Genomic DNA, 22998 nt, shown 5'->3' with positions numbered 1-22998 from the left:
GGGAGCCGGCGTACAGCTTCCGGGTCATGTGGTCAGCATGACTAAGCCGCTTCCGGCGAACCAGAGCAGTGCATGGAAACGCGATGCCTATTTATCTACTTGCACTTTGACATGCCTTTGAACTGCTAGGTTGGCAGGAGCAGGGGCCAAACAACAGGAGCTCACCCCGTTGCAGGGATTCGAACCTCTGACCTTTTGATCGGCAAGTCCTAGGCTCTGTGGTTTAACCCACAGCGCCACCCGCATCCCTATGATGTCTATTACCGCTGCATAAAAACAGCAACAGGTGTCTGGAGGGCCCTGAGGAGACTAGACCAGCTGTGCCTAATTACCCTTCAGTTTCCATGAGGGAGCAGAGGTAAATTACCGTATTTTTCGCTCTATAAGACGCACCAGACCACAAGACGCACCTAGTTTTTGGAGGAGGAAAACAAGAAAAAAAATATTCTGAATCTCAGAAGCCAGAACAGCAAGAGGGATCGCTGTGCAGTGAAAGCAGCAATCCCTCTTGCTGTTCTGGCTTCTGTGATAGCTGCGCAGCCTGCATTCACTCCATAAGACGCACACACATTTCCCCTTACTTTTTAGGAGGGAAAAAGTGAGTCTTATAGAGCAAAAAATACGGTAACTGGATCCTGAGTTCGAATCAGTTTTTAAAATGGCCGTCCATTGTTAATCTTCTACTCTGTTGCATATATTCAAGTATTTTGTCCTAGCCTTTAAATTTACAGATTAGTCATGGAAGTAGCTGGCAGTTCTCTGATTTGGATGAACTCTCTCTCAGTCAAAAAAACTTTTCCTTGTTTAAGAATATTGTTGCCCTTGGCCTTGGGAGTTAAGACACATTAAAGAGGATTTGGAAATCACTCCTGCAGGGACAGTGATGATGATGGTGGTGATGATTTATTTTTTATACCCCACCCATCTGGCTGGGTTTCCCCAGCCACTCTGGGCGGCTCCCAACAGAATATTAAAAACATGATAAAACATCAAACATTAAAAATTTCCCTAAACAGGGCTGCCTTCAGATGTTTATTTCCTTGACATCTGGTGGGAGGGTGTTCCACAGGGCAGGTGCCACTACTGAGAAGGCCCTCTGCCTGGTTCCCTGTAACCTCACTTCTCGCAGGGAGGGAATCGCCAGAAGGCCCTCGGAGCTGGACCTCAGTGTCCGGACTGAACTATGGGGGTGGAGATGCTTCTTCAGGTATACTGGGCCAAGGCCGTTTAGGGCTTTAAATGTCAGCACCAACACTTTGAATTGTGCTCAGAAACGTACTGGGAGCAAATATAGGTCTTTCAGGACAAGTGTTACATGGTCTCGGTGGCCACTCCCAGTCACCAGTCTAGCTGCCGCATTCTGGACTAGTTGTAGTTTCCTGGCCACCTTCAAAGGTAGCTCCATGTAGAGCGCAATGCAGTAGTCCAAGTGGGAGATAACCAGAGCATGCACCACTCTGGTGAGACAGTCTGCGGGAAACGAAAAACAACAAAACATCAAACATTAAAACCTTCCCTAAACAGGGCTGCCTTCAGATGTCTTCTAAAAGTCAGGTAGTTGTTTATTTCCTTGACATCTGCTGGGAGGGCATTCCACAGAGAGGGTGCCACCGCCGAGAAGGCCCTCTTCCTAGTTCCCTGTACCCTCACTTCTCGCAGGGAGGGAAGCGCCAGAAGGCCGTTGGAGCTCGACCTCAGTGTCCGGGCAGAACGATGGGGTGGAGATGCTCCTTCAGGTATAATGGGCTGAGGCCATTTAGGGCTTTAATGGTCAGCACCAACACTTTGAACTGTGCTCGGAAACATACTGGCTGTGCCTCCACGGTCAGGCCTCTTAATGCCACGCTGGGAATGGCAAGGGGTGGTAGAGTGTGGCTCTTGTGCTCCGCTCCTGCTTACGGGCTTCCCATGAGGTCCCCTTGTTGGCCACTGTGAGAACAGAATGCTGGACCACTGGGCTGATTCAACAGCCAGGCTCTCCTTTCCCCCCCTAAATCATCAGACTCTCCGCAAAGGTTTTTATGTTGCTTGGTCAAACTCGCACGGCATCCCTAACCTTGCAAACGGTCCCACCACTTCCTTTTATTTTTTTGAAAAAAAAATATATTTACTTGGTTTTTCAAATTACAGTTTTACAGTCACATATCCAACATAGAAACAGGATTCCAAAGAATCTCTTTGACTTCTTTCCTCCCCTTTGTGGGTCCCTATTGTTAGCCCTTTCCTCCTGCATATTTTTTAATAATCCAGATCTTTCACATCTCCATTATATCCAAAATCCACCATTAAACTACAAGTGTTATTCCAACCTTACTAACAATTTTAACTGTTTACAATGGTTTTTTAAGGTAAATTATAAATTTCCCCCATTCCTTACTAAAAATCTGGTCTTCCTGATTTCTGATTCTTCCGGTCATTTTAGCCTTTTCAGCCTAATCCATCAACTTAATCTGCCATTCTTCTCTGGTTGGGACTTTTATCTTCTTTCCATCTCTGGGCCAATAACATCCTCCACCACTTCCTTTTCAAAGTGGACAACAGTGGGATTTCTGAAGAACAGCCACGTTTGGCAGCAGATCTTGTCCTTCTCCTGGGACAGCAGAACCAGAAGGATGTAAGCGAAGAAAACATCTATGCAAACGACGACGACGAATCTTAATTTTCAGGGAGCATACCCTTCCATATAATTTATTTATGTGGGTGGGGTTGTGTGTATTTGGGCGGGAGAGAGCTATCAGTAAAGACAGCGAACACTGAGATTCTCTGTTATACCCAATTGCAATTCAATGTATTCCTGTTGTGTTTTATGATTTTCCTGATTTTGTAAGTGAGCCAGAACTGGTCTGTGACCATAATAATAAAATTCAATTCAGTTTAAACACTGAGATTCTTGCATTGGAGGGGGTTGGGCTGGATGACCGTCGGTGTCCCAACACTACTATTCTATGATGAAAAGACACAAAATACATAACAAAAATAAGATCAAGGGCAAGTCGATAATTCCAACAACACATTTAAACACTTTGCTCCTAAAGTTGTACACATTCCTGCACCTCGAAGGAAAGAGAAAGAAATGCATTTTTAAAACAATAATAAAACAATTATCATTGTTTTTTAAGGAGCAGTCGCGATTAGTGAACCCGTAGCGAGACCGTGGTTGTTTCTGCAGCTGCAGCTGTTTCTAATCCCCGGGCACTTCGGGGTTAAAACGAGAGAGTCCGGCTGCGCTTCCTAGAGGGGGCGCAAAGGAAGGAAGCCAGCCAAGGGCAGAGGAGAGTGACAGCTTCTTTCCTGTCCCGCCCCCTTCCCTGGGAGAAAAAAAAAAGGGGGGGGTCTTTGTTTGCAGCAGGCCTGCTGGAAGGAGCTGGTGAGTTGCATGGCCACCTGTCTTGGATGCTTCAGCTGAGATTCCTGCCTTGCAGGGGGTTGGGCTAGATGACCCCTGGGGTTCCCTTCCCAACTCTTCAGATTGCATGGTTCTATGAGTGGGGAGCGCCTTTGAGCGGAGGGGAGAGGAAGGGGGCAAGGCAGGTGGGCGGGCGGCTGGCTGGCTGGCTTGCAAGGAGGAGCCCTGCCCTCCTGGCTCAGGATCCTGTCCTCACAGTGGGCAAGACCTCACCCCCCCCCCCAGTGGGAAGCCCCTCTTGCAATTCCCTCCCATTGCAATTCCCCAGAGCTGGCCTTCAGAGGCATTTGCAGCCTCCTGGAGGGAGGACAGCAGCCCACATTCCTCCCCTGAAAATAGGGACACCCGATTTCATCATCATCATATTATGGGCTACTTTTAAAATGAGGCTGCATTTTAAATTGCATTTTAACCTGTATTTTAAATTGTTTTTCCCCCCCTATTATGTTTTTACTGTAATTTTATTAGTGTTAGCCGCCCTGAGCCCGTCTCTGGCCGGGGAGGGGAGGGTATAAATAAAATTTATTATTATTATTTATTATTTGCACATCACCCATCTCACACTGGGTTGCTGCTGGCACTCTGTGCAGCTTGCAATATATATATATATATATGTGTGTGTGTGTGTGTGTAATTGAACATTACACGCAATTAAACATCGCACATTTGAGAGTAGGAAGCCGTTCCTGCAATTCTCCCCTCTTGCAGTTAACAAAAAACTGGCCTTCGGAGGCATTCTGCCTCGGGAGGTGGTGAACTCTCCTTCCTTGGAGGTTTTTAAGCAGAGGTTGGGTGGCCATCTGTCACAGATGCTTCAGCTGAGATTCCTGCATTGCAGGGGGTTGGGCTAGATGACCCTCAGGGTCCCGTCCAATACTTACAAGGGAAAAAATAGTATTCTGTATTGTAGTTTGAATAGGGTGTTAAATAGACTGTGCTTATGGCAGTGTTTTTCAACCACTGTTCCACGGCACACTAGTGTGCCGCGAGATGTTGCCTGGTGTGCCGCAGGCAAAATTAAAAAATTCGAAAGATTTTTTTTTTTAAAGTCAAGTTTTCGATTGGGGCGCCGTCCCCGGAGGGAGGCGGGCGAGTCGGGCGGTGAGAGGCGGGGCGGCGGCGGCGAGGAGAGGCTGCCCAGCGCGGGGCTCTCGCCGTCTGCCTGCCTGGCTGCCTGCGAGCTCGGCGGGCAGCGCCTCCGTCCGCAGCGCCCGCCTCGCGGCTCTCATTCACTGCCCCTGCCCAAGCTCACCCAGCCAAGCCGCGCTCTCCTTCCTGCCTCACTTTGCTGCCTCCTCCCCCCCCACCCCCAAAGCTTGGAGGTTCCCCGGCGCCGGCCCGCAGGTTTGACCCCCTTCTCACACCTGTTCGCGCTCCTTGCATGGAATGGGGCGGATGGGGAGGAACGGGGCTCGCCGCTGCCTCCGCTCGCCCTCCCCCCCTCCGCCGGCGGTCCCGCGATTCTTGGCTTTTTGGCGGTTGGCACAGAAGGAAGGCAAGGGGGAGGGAAAAAATTGAAACTTACACTTTTGTGCGTCCCTCCCGGCGTGATGCTGTGCGCTGACGTCACAGGGCTGTAATGGTGGTGTGCCTCGAGATTTTTTTCATGAAACAAGTGTGCCTTTGCCCAAAAAAGGTTGGGAAACACTGGCTTATGGAATACGTTGCATAATCTGAATCCTGAAATACAGTAATACGCTTTGGTATGGGCTAGGGGGGAATATATAGATGCCCGAATGAGATTGCCAATTTTACGGGACCACCTCTCCTGGTATGCCCTGCAAAGGACCTTAAGGTTCATGAATAATCATAGTTTAGAGGTCCTGGGCCCTAAGGAAGTCAGATCCTCCATCAGGGCCAGGGCCTTCTCAGTGATGGCTCCGACCTGGTGGAACACTCTGTCCCATGAGACCAGGGCCCTGCAGGATTTTACTTCCTTCCACAGGGCCTGTAAGACAGAGCTATTCCGCCTGGCTTTCAATTTGAACTTAGCCTGATCTTTTATTCCCCTTCCTTCCCTCCCCTTCCCCTTTTTATGAAGATTGCCCGCTCTGGGATCCCACAGCTAATTCTCCCCTGGTCTCCTCGCTGGCCCAAGTAGGACTAATTTAGCCAGCTAGCCTTTGTGATCATCTAATGTTTATTGGATGGATTTCCCCCCCAAATTGATTTTTGAATTCTGAATTTATTGTTATCCACATTTTATACTGTATTTTATGCTGTTTTTTGTTGCATCAATTAAGTGTTTTAAATTTGTTGTTAGCTGCCCTGAGCCCGGTTTTCTGAACTGGGAAGGGCGGGGTATAAATAATTTATTATTATTTTTATTATTATTATTATTATTATTATTATTATTATTATTATCTGAATGCTCTGCTAGTGTAACATTTCATGTAAGATTTCCTGGCTCTCTGCTGGTTTAGAAGCCTAATCCATTTGGGTGATCGCAGGTGGAAAGAGGAGGAAGCTGTTTTGGGGGCCCGGGAGAGGGTGACTTCGGAGCGCGGCTGGGAAATGGAGGAGCAAGTCTTGGCTAAGCTGAAAGCAGGAAGACGCCAGAATGTTATCCAGACTGGGAGCAGCGGGGGATTCTGGGAAAGAACCACACCAGAGATCCTAGGCGAGGAGGATGCCCTTGACTTGGATGCCCAACGCCGACGTTTCAGGCGCTTCTGCTACCAGAAGGCCGAGGGACCCCGAGAGCTTTGCAGCCGACTCCACCATCTTTGCCACGAGTGGCTGAAGCCAGAGAGACACACCAAGGCTCAGATCCTGGATCTAGTGATCCTGGAGCAGTTCCTGGCTGTCCTCCCCCCGGAGATGGAGAACTGGGTCAGGGAATGCGGAGCGGAGACCAGTTCCCAGGCGGTGGCCCTGGCCGAAGGTTTTCTCCTGAGTCGGGCAGAGGAGAAGAAGCAGGCAGAGCAGAAGGTGAGAGAGAGTTTCGTTCTGGTAGTTCCAAAAGACAAAAATGTGAGCATGAATAAAGTAAAAAAAAACCCCACTAGTTTCCAAAAGGAGGAGGAAATTCAAGCCCCCAACACTTTGCCTACCCCTTTCCAGTGTGGTGAGAGCCAGTGTGATGTAGTGGTTAAAAGCGGTAGTCTCGTAATCTGGGGAACCAGGTTCGCGTCTCCGCTCCTCCACATGCAGCTGCTGGGTGACCTTGGGCCAGTCACACTTCTCTGAAGTCTCTCAGCCCCACTCACCTCACAGAGTGTTTGTTGTGGGGGAGGAAGGGAAAGGAGAATGTTAGCCGCTTTGAGACTCCTTCGGGTAGTGATAAAGCGGGATATCAAATCCAAACTCCTCCTCCTCCTCTTCTTCTTCCTTTTCTCTTCCCACTCCCCATTTCCTTTTCCTTTTTTAAATGCTTGGACATGGCATGAATTTTTCAGCATAATATCAAATTTAGAGGGCACAGTTTGTCTTACACATTTGTCACTTTTCTAGTATGTTTGTGTTCCTTTTCTAAAATAAGCAAGGAAAAGAGTTTCAGGATTATGAATGTTCTGTCAAGTATAGAAATGCAAGAGAGCGTAAGAAGAGTCTGCTGGCACGGATCGTGTGGAGATCTCTCGGTGCACCAGGCTGGCGACTGGCGAAAGCGAAATATCCCTTGGAGAAGGATCTGAAATAAGCTCTAATTTGATTTGTTCTGGATTGTTTTGTTTTATGTTTTAATCAGGACCAACTGGTTAGAAACCAAAAGGTCCAAATTACTCCGAACCAATTCCTGTTTTATGTTTGAATGTTGCAAATCACTTGGAGGATCTGTTCTGTAAAATATAAAGCAGTACCGAAATGAAATGAATAATAATGACGATGATGTTCAATTGCAAAAAAACCCAAAACCAAACAAACCTTGGCACCTGGACATTCCATTGTTGCGACCGTAACCTAGGTTTAAAATGCTGTTTGGGGATTAGATTATACAGTCAAACCTTGGTTGTTGAACGTAATCTGTTCCGGGAGCCTGTTCGGCTTCCAAAATGTTCGACAACCAAGGCGTTTACTTCTGGGTTTTTGTCATTTGGGAGCCGAAATGTTCCAAAGCAGAGGCGTTCGGAATCCGAGGTTTGACTGTATCTGTATCTGATTTTCTAACACTGCTTCTGATTTTTTAGAACCTTTCTCCTGTGGCTGTAAATTGCATTAAGTGGTTTTAAGGTTGGGCTTTAATTGCTGTACCTCACCCTGGGTGCTTAGGGAAATTAGGCCAGGAAATTAGTAATAATATTATCCCTCCTTTCTGCTTCAGGGGCAGGGACCTCTAGCTGAAGTCTCTCTGGGTTTCCGTGGGGCAGAGCAGGCAGCCTCAGCTCCCCGAGAAAGACGACTCTTCAGGTGGATTGTGCAAGTGTGTGACCAAACTGCCAACTCGCTAGGTAAGGAAAACTGCCGCCTGTCTCCATTTGTAAGAATTTATCTTTTAGTGTGGCAGCACCCGCAGTCTCAAACTCCCTGGCTATCAATATCACTGTACGCTTTCCGACACCTGCCAAAAATATTTTTCTTTTTTCTTTTTTTATTTATAGTTTTCAAATTTACACATTTCATTAATTTTACAATCCATTTAACATTTCAAAATTTGACTTCCTTCCTCCTCTTTCTGCGGTTCCTTAAATTTACGTTTTCATATGCTCTGCATTTCCAAATTCATTTAATTTACTCCTTTAATTATCTACTGTAAATATATGTTGCTTTCACACTTTCTCAGCCTCTTCTCCCCCTGAGCTGAGCAACAAGCTATGGTTTAGTGAGCCACAGCTTGGCGTGGTGTGCAAACCAGGTATATTGAAACCAGGGTGGATTTGATTTAAATCACAATTTAAATCACAATTTAAATCACAAATCAGTAAGACTTGATTTATTTATTTATTTTACAGAAAGACTCATTCTTGCTGGTATAATCTTAATACATTTTCAGAGTGGTTTTTACAGTTATATCAAAATTTACTGATTTGGTTATACATAGGCAGATAATTATGAAATTATTGTGAGGTTTAATAAGTTGACTGTTTATATTTGGACAACTTTTCTGCTTTATTGAAAGGAGAAAAATAATCATTTCCTTCATAACAATTTAAACAATTTATTTAACTAAAACAATAACATTATAGCATGCTGTAATAACTGTAGGGGTTACTCGTGCGCAAGTTGGTGCAACTCCTGGCTAGTTTGCCCTGTTAAACATTTTCTGTCTGGACAGCCCTACACTTCGTGGCTGTTCAGTCGCTGGCAGAATCCGTCAGTGGGCGTTTCTTAAACCTTTTCCAGCATAAAAGTTGTTTGACTCCAAGTCTCCTCCTACTCTCCCTGCGCGGAAGTCTTCTGCGCAGGGAGGGCGTGGGTGGTGGAGGACCCGTGCTCTCCTCGATCTCCGGCGAAGAGTCCTGGAGCCCCCTCGCCGATTCCCCCATCTGCCCCCCTTTATCCCTGGTGTTACGCTGATTTCCTTCCCCAGCTGGTGAGCCGCCTCTCCCCCTGCTGGGCCCTTCTCCAGCATCGTTTGAGAGCCTCGCCTCCGCCTCTGGCTCCGATGTCAGTTCCCTGACACATATGTATCCATGTTTGTTAACTGATGTGGTTAAACATTTTTTTAAAAACAAATAAATAAACTTAGACTGTGTTTTAGCACGCAGGAAAAACTTAAAACATGTCCTTATTTCCTGGTGAATAGCCTTTGGACTGTAATGTAACTTAAATAGAAAACTTTCTTTAGAAAGATTTTTCCCTCCAAAAGCTTTTTACTTTAAAAATCCCATTGAAATTTTAAAAAATCCGATTTAAATTTTAAATATCCAATTTTAATTTTTTAAAGAAATCATTGATTTTTATCCACCCTGATTGAAATGGAAACGCAAGATGTTTAAAGGAAACGAAATATCCTCCCTCTGTTTTTGTGTTCCTCGCAGGCAACAGAGTGACCCCGGCGACCCGCACTCCTTCTGGCGGAGTGGAAATGGCGGCTGTGGGGCCTGATCAGGTAGGGGAAAGAATACCAGAGGGATCAGTGGAGGCAGCTCGCATGCCAGGCCCGGAAGGTTTCTGTCCCTTTGCTACAGCGAAGGAAGCATCTAGAAGACGAGGGGAGTCTGTTAATGAAGAACAGCCCCCCCCAACCCCCTAAGAACCTCAGCATAACTAGGCTTTCCGGTTGTGAACATGAGAACCTCAGGAGAACCTTGTTGATTCTTGCAGCCAAAGAGGGCCCAACCGGTCCCTGCATCTATCCTCATAGTGACCAAGCAGGAGATCCATTGGGAAGCTGGAAGTGTCAGGCTTCGGAGAATCGGATCCCTCCCCCGGTGGCAGTAAATAAGCAGATCAGACGAAAGGAGCGTTCTTACCCAGTTAGTTTCTTTAATAATCACAGCGAGAGACAAAGGAATGCATATCTCTTTAGAAACGGCGTTGCTCCCAGTAAAGGTTTACCCCCTCCGTCCCCATTAATCTAAGTCACTCCTACGTTGGGTGATCTGAGCTTGTTGCCGCTGAGCTCTCTGTTCTGCCACTCTCAAAGCCCGCCTAGGCTAAGGAATGCTTTCCAAGGACACTGGCTCTCTCCTGGTGTTTCCTCTTCTAGTTGTTCCTTGCCCAGTATTTCCCAGCTTTCCCCCTCTAGACTGTGCCCCTCTGCAAACCACTGCTCTAACTCAACAATTCTATGGTTGTATGATTCTTTTTCCGTCTGACCAGCTTCGCAGGGAAGTTTTTAATGTTTGATGTTTTCCCGTGTTTTTAATATTCTGTTTGGGAGCCGCCCAGAGCGGCTGGGAAAACCCAGCCAGATTGATGGGTTATAAATTATTATTATTATTATTATTATTATTATTATTATTATTATTATTATTACTACAATAATCTTTTACCCACCTTCAGCCTATGCAGAACAGTCCCATCTAAGTTACTGGACTTGCCTAACCGGTTCATTTTTTGCAGTGGACCTACGCTTGAGTAGAACTTCTTGTTGTTGTTTAGTCGTGTCTGACTCTTCGTGACCCCCTGGCCAGAGCACGCCAGGCACTCCTGTCTTCCACTGCCTCCCGCAGTTTGGTCAAACTCATGCTGGTAGCTTCGAGAACACTGTCCAACCATCTCGTCCTCTGTCGTCCCCTTCTCCTTGTGCCCTCCATCTTTCCTAACATCAGGGCCTTTTCCAGGGAGTCTTCTCTTCTCATGAGGAGGCCAAAGTATTGGAGTCTCAGCTTCACGATCTGTCCTTTCACTGAACACTTAGGGCTGATTTCCTTAAGGATGGAGAGGTTTTATCTTCTTGCAGTCCATGGGACTCTCAAGAGTCTCCTCCAGCACCATAATTCAAAAGGACACAACTCTTCATTGTGTTCCTTGCCCCCCACTTTTTAAAAAAGAGAATTCGTTTTCTTCTTCCTTCTCCACCTCCAGGATCGGGTGTCCTTTGAGGATGTGGCTGTATATTTCACAGACGACGAGTGGGTGTTGCTGGATCCGGTCCAGAGAGCCCTGCATGTGGAAGTTATGGAGGAGAATTGTGGGAACCTGACCTCTCTCAGTAAGGCTTCCTTTTTGCTTTGACTTGGCAGATGTTGACAGTCAAAACGGCCGCCGGCATCAGAACCCAGCATCCTTTGCTTGGGTCCAGTTCTTGTGGCAGGCTCGTGGGGGTCTCTTAGGAGACAGGGATTTGCCATCCTGTATGGACGTGGGTGGCGCTGTGGGTTAAACCACAGAGCTTAGGACTTGCCGATCAGAAGGTCAGTGGTTCGAATCCCCGCAACGGGGTGAGCTCCCGTTGCTCGGTCCCTGTTCCTGCCAACCTAGCAGTTCGAAAGCACGCAAGTAGATAAATAGGTACCGCTCTGGCGGGAAGGTAAATGGCATTTCCGTGCGCTGCTCTGGTTCTCCAGAAGCGGCTTAGTCATGCTGGACACATGACCCAGAAGCCGTACGCCAGCTCCCTTTGCCAATAATCGAGATGAGCGCCGCAACCCCAGAGTCGTCTGTGTCTGGACCTAATGGTCCTTTATCTTTATGGAGCCTCAAGCCTGCGGTGTCGGGGACTGGCTGGGTGACAAGTGGTGGGAGGCTGCAGCCGAGGAACCCTCTAGGGAACCCACAGAGGAAGAAGACTCAGAGCCAGATGGAGGTGGTAGGACACAAAGACAAGTCAGAGGATCAGGAAATCCAGGAGGTGGACGAAGGAGGAGGGTTTCTATGACACACTGGGCAATAGATCTAGGACACAATATAGATTTCCATCTTTAGGGAAGGAATTTGGAAGAGCAATCTGAAGTTTACTGCATGTTATTCCTTGAAGGAGAACTACCTGAAATTGCTTTACAGATGGTCTCTAATTCAGAGTAGACTTGCTAAGATTTAGTGGGCTGTGTGGATGAGTTAACATCGGAGAAAAACTTACACCAAGTCAAATAAAAGTGGTCTATTTTTTATTAACCATGAAGGAGTCCCCGTTTTATAACTTGAAAGGAACTGCTTCCGCTTGAGATTTGTTCTGTATTAGCGCTCAGAACGGCATTAAACTCGGTTTTGCTCCCTAGGTTTGGGGTCCTGGTTCTCTCTCAGGCTCTTACCGATTTTCTCTCGCTGTTCCGGCAGGTGATGGCTGGGAGTTTGGCGCTCGGAATGAGGGAGATGCGCCCAGATTATTGCTGGAAAGAGCTGCTTGTGAACAGGAGCTGGAAGAGCAGAGCAAGGAAACGGAAGGGGATGAGCAGACGAGGGATATTTCCTCTGCTGCCATGGGGGGAGCTTTCTGTGAAGCCCCGGTCCTAGAGAAAAGAGAGAAAGGGAAAGAAGGCAACGAGTGCCCGGTGTGCGGGGAAAGTTTCAGTTGCAAATCCACCTTTAACGCTCACTTGAAAACGCACAAAGAGGAGAAACCGTACAAATGCTTGGATTGCGGAAAGAGCTTCTCTCAGAGGAAAGGCCTTATCCGACATCAGAGAATCCACACCGGGGAGAAACCCTATACCTGTCTGGAGTGCGGGAAGAGCTTCCGTCAGAGCGCGGCCCTGATCACTCACCAGCGTATCCACACAGGGGAGAAGCCGTACACCTGCTTGGAGTGCGGAAAGAGCTTCTGTCAGAAGACGACGTTGGTGAGGCACCAGCGGATCCACACAGGGGAGAAGCCGTACGCCTGCTCGGAGTGCGGGAAGAGTTTCAGTCACAGGTCCCAGCTCACCTCCCACCTGAGAGTCCACACTGGGGAGAAACCTTATAAATGCCTGGAATGCGGAAAGAGTTTCAGTCAGAACACAAACCTTACTTTACATCAGAGAACTCACACGGGGGAGAAGCCGTTCCGGTGCTTGGAGTGCGGAAGGAGCTTCAGTCATAGCTCGACCCTTATGGCGCATCAGAGAACCCACACAGGGGAGAAGCCGTTTACGTGTCTGGAGTGCGGCCAGAGCTTTGCTCAGAACGCAAGCCTTATCTTCCATCAGAGAACTCACACGGGGGAGAAGCCGTACGCCTGTCCCGAGTGCGGGAAGAGCTTCAGCACGAGCACCAGCCTCACCTCGCACCGGCGCATTCACACAGGGGAGAAGCCGTACACCTGCTCCGAGTGCGGGAAGAGCTTTTGTACGAGCACAAACCTTGTTACACATCAGAGAATCCACACAGGGGAAAAGCCGTACAAGTGCTCAGAGTGCGGAGAAAACTTTCGCAAGAAAGCGCACCTCCTTAGGCATCACATGACGCACACGGGGGAGAAGCCGTACAAATGCGCAGAGTGTGGGAAGAGCTTCAGCGAGAAAAGAAATCTCATTTCCCATCAGAGGATCCACTCTGAGTGTTGGAACGAGGATCCTGTAAGCAGTCATTGGATTCCTCCCTCTGTAGGGCCGGGATATGTCCCCCTTCCCCAAGATTCCAGTACGTTCCAGAGCCCTCTCAGTCATAATTCCAGCCCAGGAGAAAGATTGGAGTGTTTTAGTTTTTTCCTCAATGAGTAGATGGCAATTGGTCCAGCCTTAATTGGATGCAAATGAAAGGCACAGATAGGTTAAAATGGTAAAATAAGTGGTGCCTCACAAGACAAAAAGAATCTGTTCTGTGATTCTCTTCGTCTAGCGGTTTTTTCGTCTTGCGAAGCAAGCCCATTGAAGGATTAGTGCTATTAGCGCTTTTAGCGGCTTATCTGCTGATCGGATCAGCTGATAAGCGGCTTAGCGGCTTAGGAAAAGGGGGGGAAGGGAAAAAAACCAGCAGGAACTCACAAGACATTGTTGTCTTGCGAAGCAAGCCCATAGGAAATTCGTTTTGCGAAGTACCTCCAAAACGGAAAACTCTTTCATCTAGCGAGTTTTCCGTCTTGCGAGGCATTCGTCTTGCGGGGCACCACTGTATAACAAATAAAGTTTAATGATAAATAGAACAAAAAGGAATAGGTCTAAATAAAACAAGCATTACTTTAAACAAAAGGGTTATTGATAGAGCAACTTAGCAATAACATGACTAATCAAGTTTCTAGCTCTCAATGAGGTTTATGACTTCTATCAACATGACTGCGCCTGTTTAGAGTTGCCAGCACACAGCTGCTATTGATGGTAAACTGGTACAGCCAACTTTTGGCTGGTTCTGATCTGACCTGAAAATTCTCCATCCTGGGTTTAGGCTATTGCACCCTGGGAAGGTCACTTCAATGCTGCTAACAGGATGGTTTGACTTCACCCCCGGAGGCGCACTCCATTGTCCCTCGAGGCAGACGGATGCCAACAACTGCAGCTACTGAAAAACTTTGTGCCATGGTGGTCGGTGGTGTTTGCTGTTTTGGAATAACAGTGTTTGTGATGATATCGGACCTTCCGTGGTGTTTTTTCTCTTTTTGTAACTGTAATTCAAATCATGTGTGTTTGGGAAAGGGAGCAATCCACACTACTCCGGGGCACCCTATTCTAGAACTCTAGAAAACCCACTCTTTTATCTTTCAGTATTAAAATAGCAGCCCAAGTGTAGCAATCTTCTCCGCCAATAACACGAATATTTAGTGTAGTTGATGGGTGTTTTTAACAGTTTACTGTATTCAAGCTAGAGCATGTATTTTAATCTGATTTGTAAAAGAAAATAAAAAACGCAAGGACACTAGGGGAAGCATTGCCCTGGTGACAAGCTATTGCTCTGTTGGTGAAGGATTACTTGTAGGGGAGACTGGCCTGTTAGGATGACTACAGTGGTACCTCGGGTTAAGTACTTAATTCGTTCTGGAGGTCCGTTCTTAACCTGAAACTGTTCTTAACCTGAAGCACCACTTTAGCTCATGGGGCCTCCTGCTGCCGCCGCACGATTTCTGTTCTCATCCTGAAGCAACGTTCTTAACCCGAGGTAATATTTCTGGGTTAGCGGAGTCTGTAACCTGAAATGTCTGTAACCCGAGGTACCACTGTACTAGAATCATCGAGTCCAACCCCCTGCCAAGCAGGAAACACCATCAGAGCACTCCTGACATATGATTGTCAAGCCTCTGCTTAAAGACCTCCAAAGTAGGAGACTCCACCACACTCCTTGGCAGCAAATTCCACTGTCAAACAGCTCTTACTGTCAGGAAGTTCTTCCTAATGTTTAGGTGGAATCTTCTTTCTTGTAGTTTGGATCCATTGCTCCGTGTCCGCTTCTCTGGAGCAGCAGAAAACAACCTTTCTCCCTCCTCTATGTGACATCCTTTTATATATTTGAACATGGCTATCATATCACCCCTTAACCTCCTCTTCTGCAGGCTAAACATGCCCAGCTCCCTTAGCCGTTCCTCATAAGGCATTGTTTCCAGGCCTTTGACCATTTTGGTTGCCCTCCTCTGGACACGTTCCAGTTTGTCAGTGTCCTCCTTGAATTGTGGTGCCCAGAACTGGACACAGTACTCCAGGTGAGGTCTGACCAGAGCAGAATACAGTGGCACTATTACTTCCCTTGATTTAGATGCTATACTCCTACTAGCGTATCATGAGTGACCCAGCAGTAAATCACACTGTGCAAGTCGGAGTTAACGCTTTATTAGGAAAAAGAGAATCATAGAATCATAGAGTTGGAAGAGACCACAAGGGCCATTGAGTCCAACCCCCTGCCAAGCAGGAAACACCATCAGAGCACTCCTGACATATGGTTGTCAAGCCTCTGCTTAAAGACCTCCAAAGTAGGAGACTCCACCACACTCCTTGGCAGCAAATTCCACTGTCGAACAGCTCTCACTGTCAGGAAGTTCTTCCTAATGTTTAGGTGGAATCTTCTTTCTTGTAGTTTGGATCCATTGCTCCGTGTCCGCTTCTCCGGAGCAGCAGAAAACAACCTTTCTCCCTCCTCATGTGACATCCTTTTATATATTTGAACATGGCTATCATATCACCCCTTAACCTCCTCTTCTGCAGGCTAAACATGCCCAGCTCCCTTAGCCGTTCCTCATAAGGCATTGTTTCCAGGCCTTTGACCATTTTGGTTGCCCTCCTCTGGACACGTTCCAGTTTGTCAGTGTCCTTCTTGAATTGTGGTGCCCAGAACTGGACACAGTACTCCAGGTGTGGTCTGACCAGAGCAGAATACAGTGGCACTATTACTTCCCTTGATCTAGATGCTATACTCCTATTGATGCAGCCCAGAATTGCATTGGCTTTTTTAGCTGCCGCGTCACACTGTTGGCTCATGTCAAGTTTGTGGTCAACCAAGACTCCTAGATCCTTTTCACATGTACTGCTCTCGAGCCAGGTGTCACCCATCTTGTATTTGTGCCTCTCATTTTTTTTGCCCAAGTGCAATACTTTACATTTCTCCCTGTTAAAATTCATCTTGTTTGCTTTTGCCCAGTTCTCTAATCTGTCAAGGTCGTTTTGAAGTGTGATCCTGTCCTCTGGGGTGTTAGCCACCCCTCCCAGTTTGGTGTCATCTGCAAATTTGATCAGGATGCCCTTGAGTCCATCATCCAAGTCGTTGATAAAGATGTTGAATAAGACCGGGCCCAAGACAGAACCCTGTGGCACCCCACTAGTCACTCTTCTCCAGGATGAAGAGGAACCATTGATGAGCACCCTTTGGGTTCGGTCAGTCAGCCAGTTACAAATCCACTGAGTGGTAGCATAGTCAAGACCGCATTTTACCAGCTTCTTTACAAGAATATCATGGGGCACCTTGTCAAATGCCTTGCTGAAATCAAGGTAGGCTACATCCACTGCGTTCCCTTCATCTACCAGGCTTGTAATTCTGTCAAAAAACGAGATCAGGTTAGTCTGACATGACTTATTTTTCAGAAATCCATGCTGACTATTGGTGATCACAGCATTCCTTTCTAGGTGCTCACAGACTGTTTGCTTAATGATCTGCTCCAGAATCTTCCCTGCTATTGATGTCAGACTGACTGGGCGGTAATTATTTGGGTCCTCTCTTTTTCTCTTTTTGAAAATAGGGACAACATTTGCCCTCCTCCAGTCTGCCGGGACTTCGCCTGTTCTCCAGGAATTCTCAAAGATGACTGCCAGTGGTTCTGAGATCACATCTGCCAGTTCTTTTAATACTCTTGGATGCAGTTCATCTGGCCCTGGAGACTTGAATACATCTAAACTAGCCAAATATTCTTGTACTATCTCCTTAGTTATTCTGGGCTGAATAACTAAGAGGATCTGCACTGGAGTGTCAGGCCTGAGCACAGCAACTCGTCTCCGGTAGATCTCTCCCCCGCCCCCCCACACCTTCCCACAGTTCTCTAAGTCCCCCCCCCTCCAGGGTTTCCCCCCAAGCAATCTGAGACGTACCTGTGTGACACTAACTTCTCCACCCTCTTCATGCGTCTCCTGGGTCTGGGAGACCAGGAGGGAGGGGAGCGTGTTGCAGCAGCAGGGGGAGGCGCCCATAACTCTTGAATGAATGAATGAATGAACTTTATTATGGTCACAGACCCAGGATTAAAAAAAGCATATAGATAAAATAGCAGTTAGGATTTTTTGACTGATAATTGTTAAGGCAAATGAGGACAAGGAAACAGGCATAAAACATCCGAATAAAATACAAGATTAAACACAGATAATGGATGGATAAAAAACTAATAATTAAAACAGATAAGAGCTAAAAACCAACAAAGACTCGCAGATAAAACAACTATAAGAGGCTGCAGAGTAGAAGGACACTCACAACGTTAAAAACTGCTGTGCAAATATGGTTAAAAGAATTAAAACAATATACAACACTAAATTTAGAAACAATGTACAACAATAAACTGTCCCAGAGAGTTGACCCAGAATCACCCATGGAACCGTGTTTGGGGCTTTTCATGCCAGACTATTTTGAGTTGGTGATGGTCTGTGCCTACAGATCTGTAGACAGAATCTGGCGACCATCCAGGTCTTCTTCTGATCTTTGCCCAACAGCAAAAGGTCAAATTTTTGCTTTTGCGGGAGGTCGGCGAGCCTCACCAGTAGGGGATCATGATCATACTACGTGTCTCTTCGTAAAAGGGACATCTAAAGAACAAGTGTTCTGGGCTTCCTATCTCTCCCAATGGACAGGTGCAAAGTCTCTGAGCATAAGGGACTTTTTTAAAAGCTCCATCCAGGACCGGCGAGGGAAGAGCTGAGCTTCTGGCGAGTGTAAAGGCCCTTCTTGCATCCCTGTTGTTGTTTAGTCGTTTAGTCGTGTCCGACTCTTCGTGACCCCATGGACCAGAGCACGCCAGGCACTCCTGTCTTCCACTGTCTCCCGCAGTTTGGTCAGACTCATGTTTGTAGCTTCAAGAACACTGTCCAACCATTTCGTCCTCTGTCGTCCCCTTCTCCTTGTGCCCTCCATCTTTCCCAGCATCAGGGTCTTTTCCAGGGAGTCTTCTCTTCTCGTGAGGTGGCCAAAGTCTTGGAGCCTCAGCTTCACGATCTGTCCTTCCAGTGAGCACTCAGGGCTGATTTCCTTAAGAATTGATGCGTTTGATCTTCTCTCAAGAGTCTCCTCCAGCACCATAATTCAAAATATTGCATCCCTAGATACGAGAAAGAAGAGATATGCTGCCGGTGCAGCTATATATCTCTTGATTTCTCCAATTCTATAGTTGGGGCACCTTGCACAGTCCTGCTGTCTCTCGGTGTCTAATATTCTTTGCCTGACCGTAGCTTTTGCCTGGTCCAAGCCCAGACTTAGAAGGGCTTGAGGGGCAAAACCCAATTTCCGGAGGGTGTTCAGGACTGCAGTCTGCCAGCCCAACTGGAATTGGTCACAGAGGATCAATGGGGCTATCCCTCGGGGGAGCAGGTTCAATGTCAGCCATTTGCAGATTGATGTTCGGCAGATGCTAGCCTCCACTCTCATCATCCCCGTTTCCAATCTAACCCATGCGTTTGAGACACATCTGGGGACTTGGAGGAGAGCTCTAAGAAGTCTGGATTGAACTCTCTCAAGTGGGGAGAAAGCAGAGGGAGGCGGGCCCAAAAAGGAACCATAGAGGAGTTGTGCCAAAGTTTTGGCCTTGTATAATTTTAGAGCTGCGGGGACAAAGAAGCCCCCTTGTGCTCTGAAGAATTTAAGGATACAATTTGCGTTTTTCCCCCGCTGAACTCCCGATGGAGTTTATGTGTACAGTGGTGCCTTGCAAGATGAAATTAATTCGTTCCGCGAATTTTTTCGCCTAGCGAATTTTTCATCTTGCGAAGCACGGTTTCCCATAGGAATGCATTGAAAATCAATTAATGCGTTCCTATGGTCAAAAAAAGTCCAAACAAAGCCAAATTTGGTACAACAAGAGTTTATTAAGTGCTCTTTAAAGTCACACATACTGTAAAGAGCATTTCAAAATTCAAACCCAGAATTTTTTTAAAAAAACAGCAGACTGGCCCAATGGTCACAGAAAATCATAAAAATGCAGGAAAAAAACACACAAGCTTCCAGATTCTTGCAAACCCCTTCCCAACACCAAGTCCTTGAATTCCAAACACCCCAACCCAAAATCCAACCCCCCCCAAAAAAAGTTTTAAAAACTTAACTTACCAAATGGCTGCAAAAGAAGTTTTGGAAAAGCTTCAAAAATCACCAAAGTCTTTAAAAACCTCAAAAAAGGCTACTATGTACACCGCGTTCTATGAGTTGCTCCTCGAAGTCAAGTCGCAACTGTATGTTAAGAAACGGTGTTAAGAAAAAGGAAACAAACTTGCAAGACGTTTTCGTCTTGCAAAGCAAACCCATAGGGAAATTCGTCTTGCGAAGCAGCTCAAAAACGGAAAACCCTTTCGTCTAGCGAGTTCCGTCTTCCGAGGCATTCGTCTTGCGGGGCACCACTGTAGTTTATTGGTTCCTGAGGCCTGTACCACCATTCCTAGATACTTGTAGTTTGTGACTTGCTCTAATTTATGGCCTTGGAGTTCCCAGCTTCTAAGCTTTGGTTTTCCCCCAAATGCGAGTATCTTGGTCTTTTGATAGTTGATTTTGAGACGTTCAGATTCGCAGTATGCTGCGAGCTTTCTTAGTGATCTTTTGAGTCCAATGGGGGTTCTAGATAGAATTACCGCATCATCGGCATATAGCAGGACCGAAATATGCCGATTTGCAAGCTTCGGAGGGGGGGAGTTCTGAGTCATTGAGTGCAGATACTAAGTTATTTAGATAGAAATTAAATAGTAGAGGGGCCAATAGGCACCCTTGCCTGACTCCTTTGAAGGTTTTTATTGGGTCCGTTAGGTGTCCTAGGCGGCTGCACCTGACTCTAAGAGCCGTGTTTGCGTGCAGTGCCTGGATTAAGAGCAGGAGCCTTCGATCTATATTGGTATAGCTCTTCACCAGTCTCTCATCTCTGCCTCTTGGCCTTCCTCCCCACCAAACTCCTACTTCAGCTTCCGCCTCTGATTCTGGACTTCTCTCTGTCAGTGGCTCTCCCTGCTCACTAAACCCTGTAGCCTCTGACGCCTCCTTTTCCCAGTCTTCTTCCTCTTCTCCCTCTGACCACTCATTGTCATCGTATCACGACTCCCCTGGCTCTGAGCCTCTTTTCACTGATGGCAATTGGCTCTTGCGCCACTTACTGTTCGGCTCCCTTGCCTTCTGACCTACCAGTCGCTACGGTTTACCTGGTAGCATCTTTTTCAGAATGGTTCTCAATTGAAGCCACGTTCTGGGATGAAGTGTCCCAATGCTGACACAACTGGAGATGTAATATGGACGATGTTTTAATGTAACAGTTTGACTTAAGTTCTATGCTTCCGCTTGACGAAGTTTTGTCAGCAACGTTTTGAGCATTTTCTATCAGAAAGCCAGGTGTTGAATATGTTGAAATGGAATAAAACAGCAAAAGCTCATGTCTTTTAGAATGGTTCAACGGGGTACAAAAGAGGAGGTTGAATTAGTGTCTGGTATTAACACAAGAGTGGGACGTCTAATGCCTAATGCGGCCCCCGGGGCTTTCTATCTGATTCTCGGGACTCTCCTTTGGCCTACACCCTTCCTAGACCTCACCCATTCACCGGTCCTGTTTTTTGTCTGCCTGGAACATGTCATTGAACTGGAATAATGCCTTTTGCTCGCCTGGAAGCTGGGTGGCTGGACAAACTTCTGACTTCTGCATGGCTTGAAATGTCATCTTTTGAACGAGGTAAGAGTCACTTCTGTTGCTCAGTCCTCTGTTTGATTTGGCTCCACCTACCTCTGGCATGCAGGGCCCGCGGGTGGCGCTGTGGGTTAAACCACAGAGCCTAGGACTTGCCAATCAGAAGGTCGGCGGTTCAAATCCCCGTGACGGGGTGAGCTCCCGTTGCTTGGTCCCATCTCCTGCCAACCTAGCAGTTCGAAAGCACATCAAAGTGCAAGTAGATAAATAGGTACCGCTCCGGCGGGAAGGTAAACGGCGTTTCTGTGCGCTGCGCTGGTTCGCCAGAAGCGGCTTAGTCATGCTGGCCACATAACGCGGAAGCTGTACGCCGGCTCCCTCGGCCAGTAAAGCGAGATGAGCACCGCAACCCCAGAGTCGGCCACGACTGGACCTAATGGTCAGGGGTCCCTTGACCTTTACGTATGTGACAGCAGCCACAATCCTGGGAACGGCGTCAACTAGCTGGCTAAACCAGGTGAGGGCAGCCAATGGGTCTCAAACCCCCAGTGAGTTAGGGGCTCCCCCTGCATGCAAAGACAGGCTCCAGTGATTTGAGTGGATGAGACCAACAGTTGGTCCAATGGTCAAGAAGACGGTTTCTGCACTTGCTGTAGACGGAGGGAAGTGAGGGGCAGATGGGGCTTGTCTACCTGGGCAGGTAGCCCATCTAGGAGAAGGAAAACTCTGATCCTAAACCTCTGCCTTGCAGAATAACTTCAGGAGAAGAAAATAATAAAAAAAAATTATTTATACCCCGTTCTTCCCAGTTCAGGAAACTGGGCTCAGGGCAGCTAACAACAAATTTAAAACGCTTAATTGATGCTACGGTATAAAGCATAAATAACAATAAAATCAAGAGTCAAAAATCGATTTAGGGGGGAAATCCATCCAATAAACATTAGATGATCACCAGGGCTAGATGGCTAAATTAGTCCTATTTGGGCCAGTAAGGAGACCACGGGAGAACCAGCTGTGGGATCCCAGAGCGGGTAATCTTCACAAAAAGGGGAGGGGGGGGAGGAAGGGGAATAAAAGATCCGGCTAAGTTCAAATTGAAAGCCAGGCGGAATAGCTCTGTTTTACAGGCCCTGCAGAAGGAAGTTAAATTCTGCAGGGCCCTGGTTTCATAGGGCAGCGCATTCCACCAGGTTGGAGCCATCACTAAGAAGGCCCTGTCCCTGGTGGAGGATAATCTAACTTCCTTCGGGCCCAGGACCTCTAAACTATGATTATTCATGGACCTTAAGGCTCAGGACAGGAGTAAACCCCACACAAACCCAGGGTGGAGTCCCTAAGCAGCCAAGCTGGTGCCAACTGTCTTCCTCTGATTTCCTTTGGACCCCATCAGCGAGGCCAAGAGGTCTTGTCATCTGGACAGCCCAGGACCCCCAGACACCCTGCCCAGGCTGGCACCCCAGGGAGGTCGCTTTGGTGCTCCTAACACAGCAGTTTGACTTCACCTCTGGAGGCGCACTCCATTGTCTCTCAAGACAGACGGGCAGTGGCGTAGCGTGGGGGGTGCAGGGGGGGCCGGCCGCACCAGGCGCAACATCTGGGGGTTAAGGTTAGGGGGCGCAAATCCACGGGTTAGGGGGCGCAAATCCACGGGTTAGGGGGCGCAAATTACTTGCCTTGGCCCGGGTGCTGACAACCCACGCTACACCACTGCAGACGGGTGCCAACAACCAGCACACCCCTAATTTTGACATAGTCACACTTATTTGGGTGAACAAATAAGCTCCCCCCCCCACAAAAGACATGTCACACGCAGGGTCCCGCAGGCCATAAATCCACCACTGGCCAGAATAGCTGTTTCCTACCTTTCCCCCCCTCCTACCAAATTTAGCTGTTTTCAGATTCCCAGATTAGGAGCTCCCCAGATTATGAGTCTGCCGCTCTTAACCACTACACCACACTGGCTCTCTTGCAGTTTTAGAGTACGACCCTCACCCTGCGGACTGCAGCCTCGCTGCACACTCCTGACCCTGCAGATTGCAGCCTGACAGCCCAATTGCAGCTGCCTTGATTTGAGAGCAGCTCT

At 47.5% G+C, this 22998-nt stretch overlaps 1 protein-coding gene across 1 annotated transcript; it reads left to right on the top strand.

Moving 5' to 3' along the window:
• The first annotated feature begins 3237 nt into the window (after nucleotides 1-3237).
• Nucleotides 3238-13438, top strand: LOC309527304 (uncharacterized protein). Its single transcript, XM_082214040.1, has 6 exons — nucleotides 3238-3367; nucleotides 5857-6337; nucleotides 7668-7794; nucleotides 9325-9395; nucleotides 10817-10943; nucleotides 12008-13438. The coding sequence occupies exons 2-6, from the start codon at nucleotides 5921-5923 to the stop codon at nucleotides 13369-13371; spliced, it is 2106 nt and encodes a 701-aa protein (XP_082070166.1). The 5' UTR covers nucleotides 3238-3367; nucleotides 5857-5920; the 3' UTR covers nucleotides 13372-13438.
• Nucleotides 13439-22998: the final 9560 nt, after the last annotated feature.

Source organism: Podarcis vaucheri (assembly GCF_965113315.1).
Source record: "Podarcis vaucheri genome assembly, chromosome: 2".
NCBI lineage: Eukaryota > Metazoa > Chordata > Lepidosauria > Squamata > Lacertidae > Podarcis > Podarcis vaucheri.
This window is presented reverse-complemented; position numbering and strand designations above follow the sequence as displayed.

What these genes read in the sequence shown, in the direction of transcription:
- LOC309527304 (XM_082214040.1), top strand. Translation starts at nt 5,921, where the DNA reads ATGGAGGAGCAAGTCTTGGCTAAGCTGAAAGCAGGAAGACGCCAGAAT. An exon ending in CGGCTGTGGGGCCTGATCAG is followed by an intron (nt 9,396 to 10,816) that starts GTAGGGGAAAGA and finishes CTCCACCTCCAG; the next exon opens with GATCGGGTGTCCTTTGAGGA. An exon ending in TGGGAACCTGACCTCTCTCA is followed by an intron (nt 10,944 to 12,007) that starts GTAAGGCTTCCT and finishes CTGTTCCGGCAG; the next exon opens with GTGATGGCTGGGAGTTTGGC.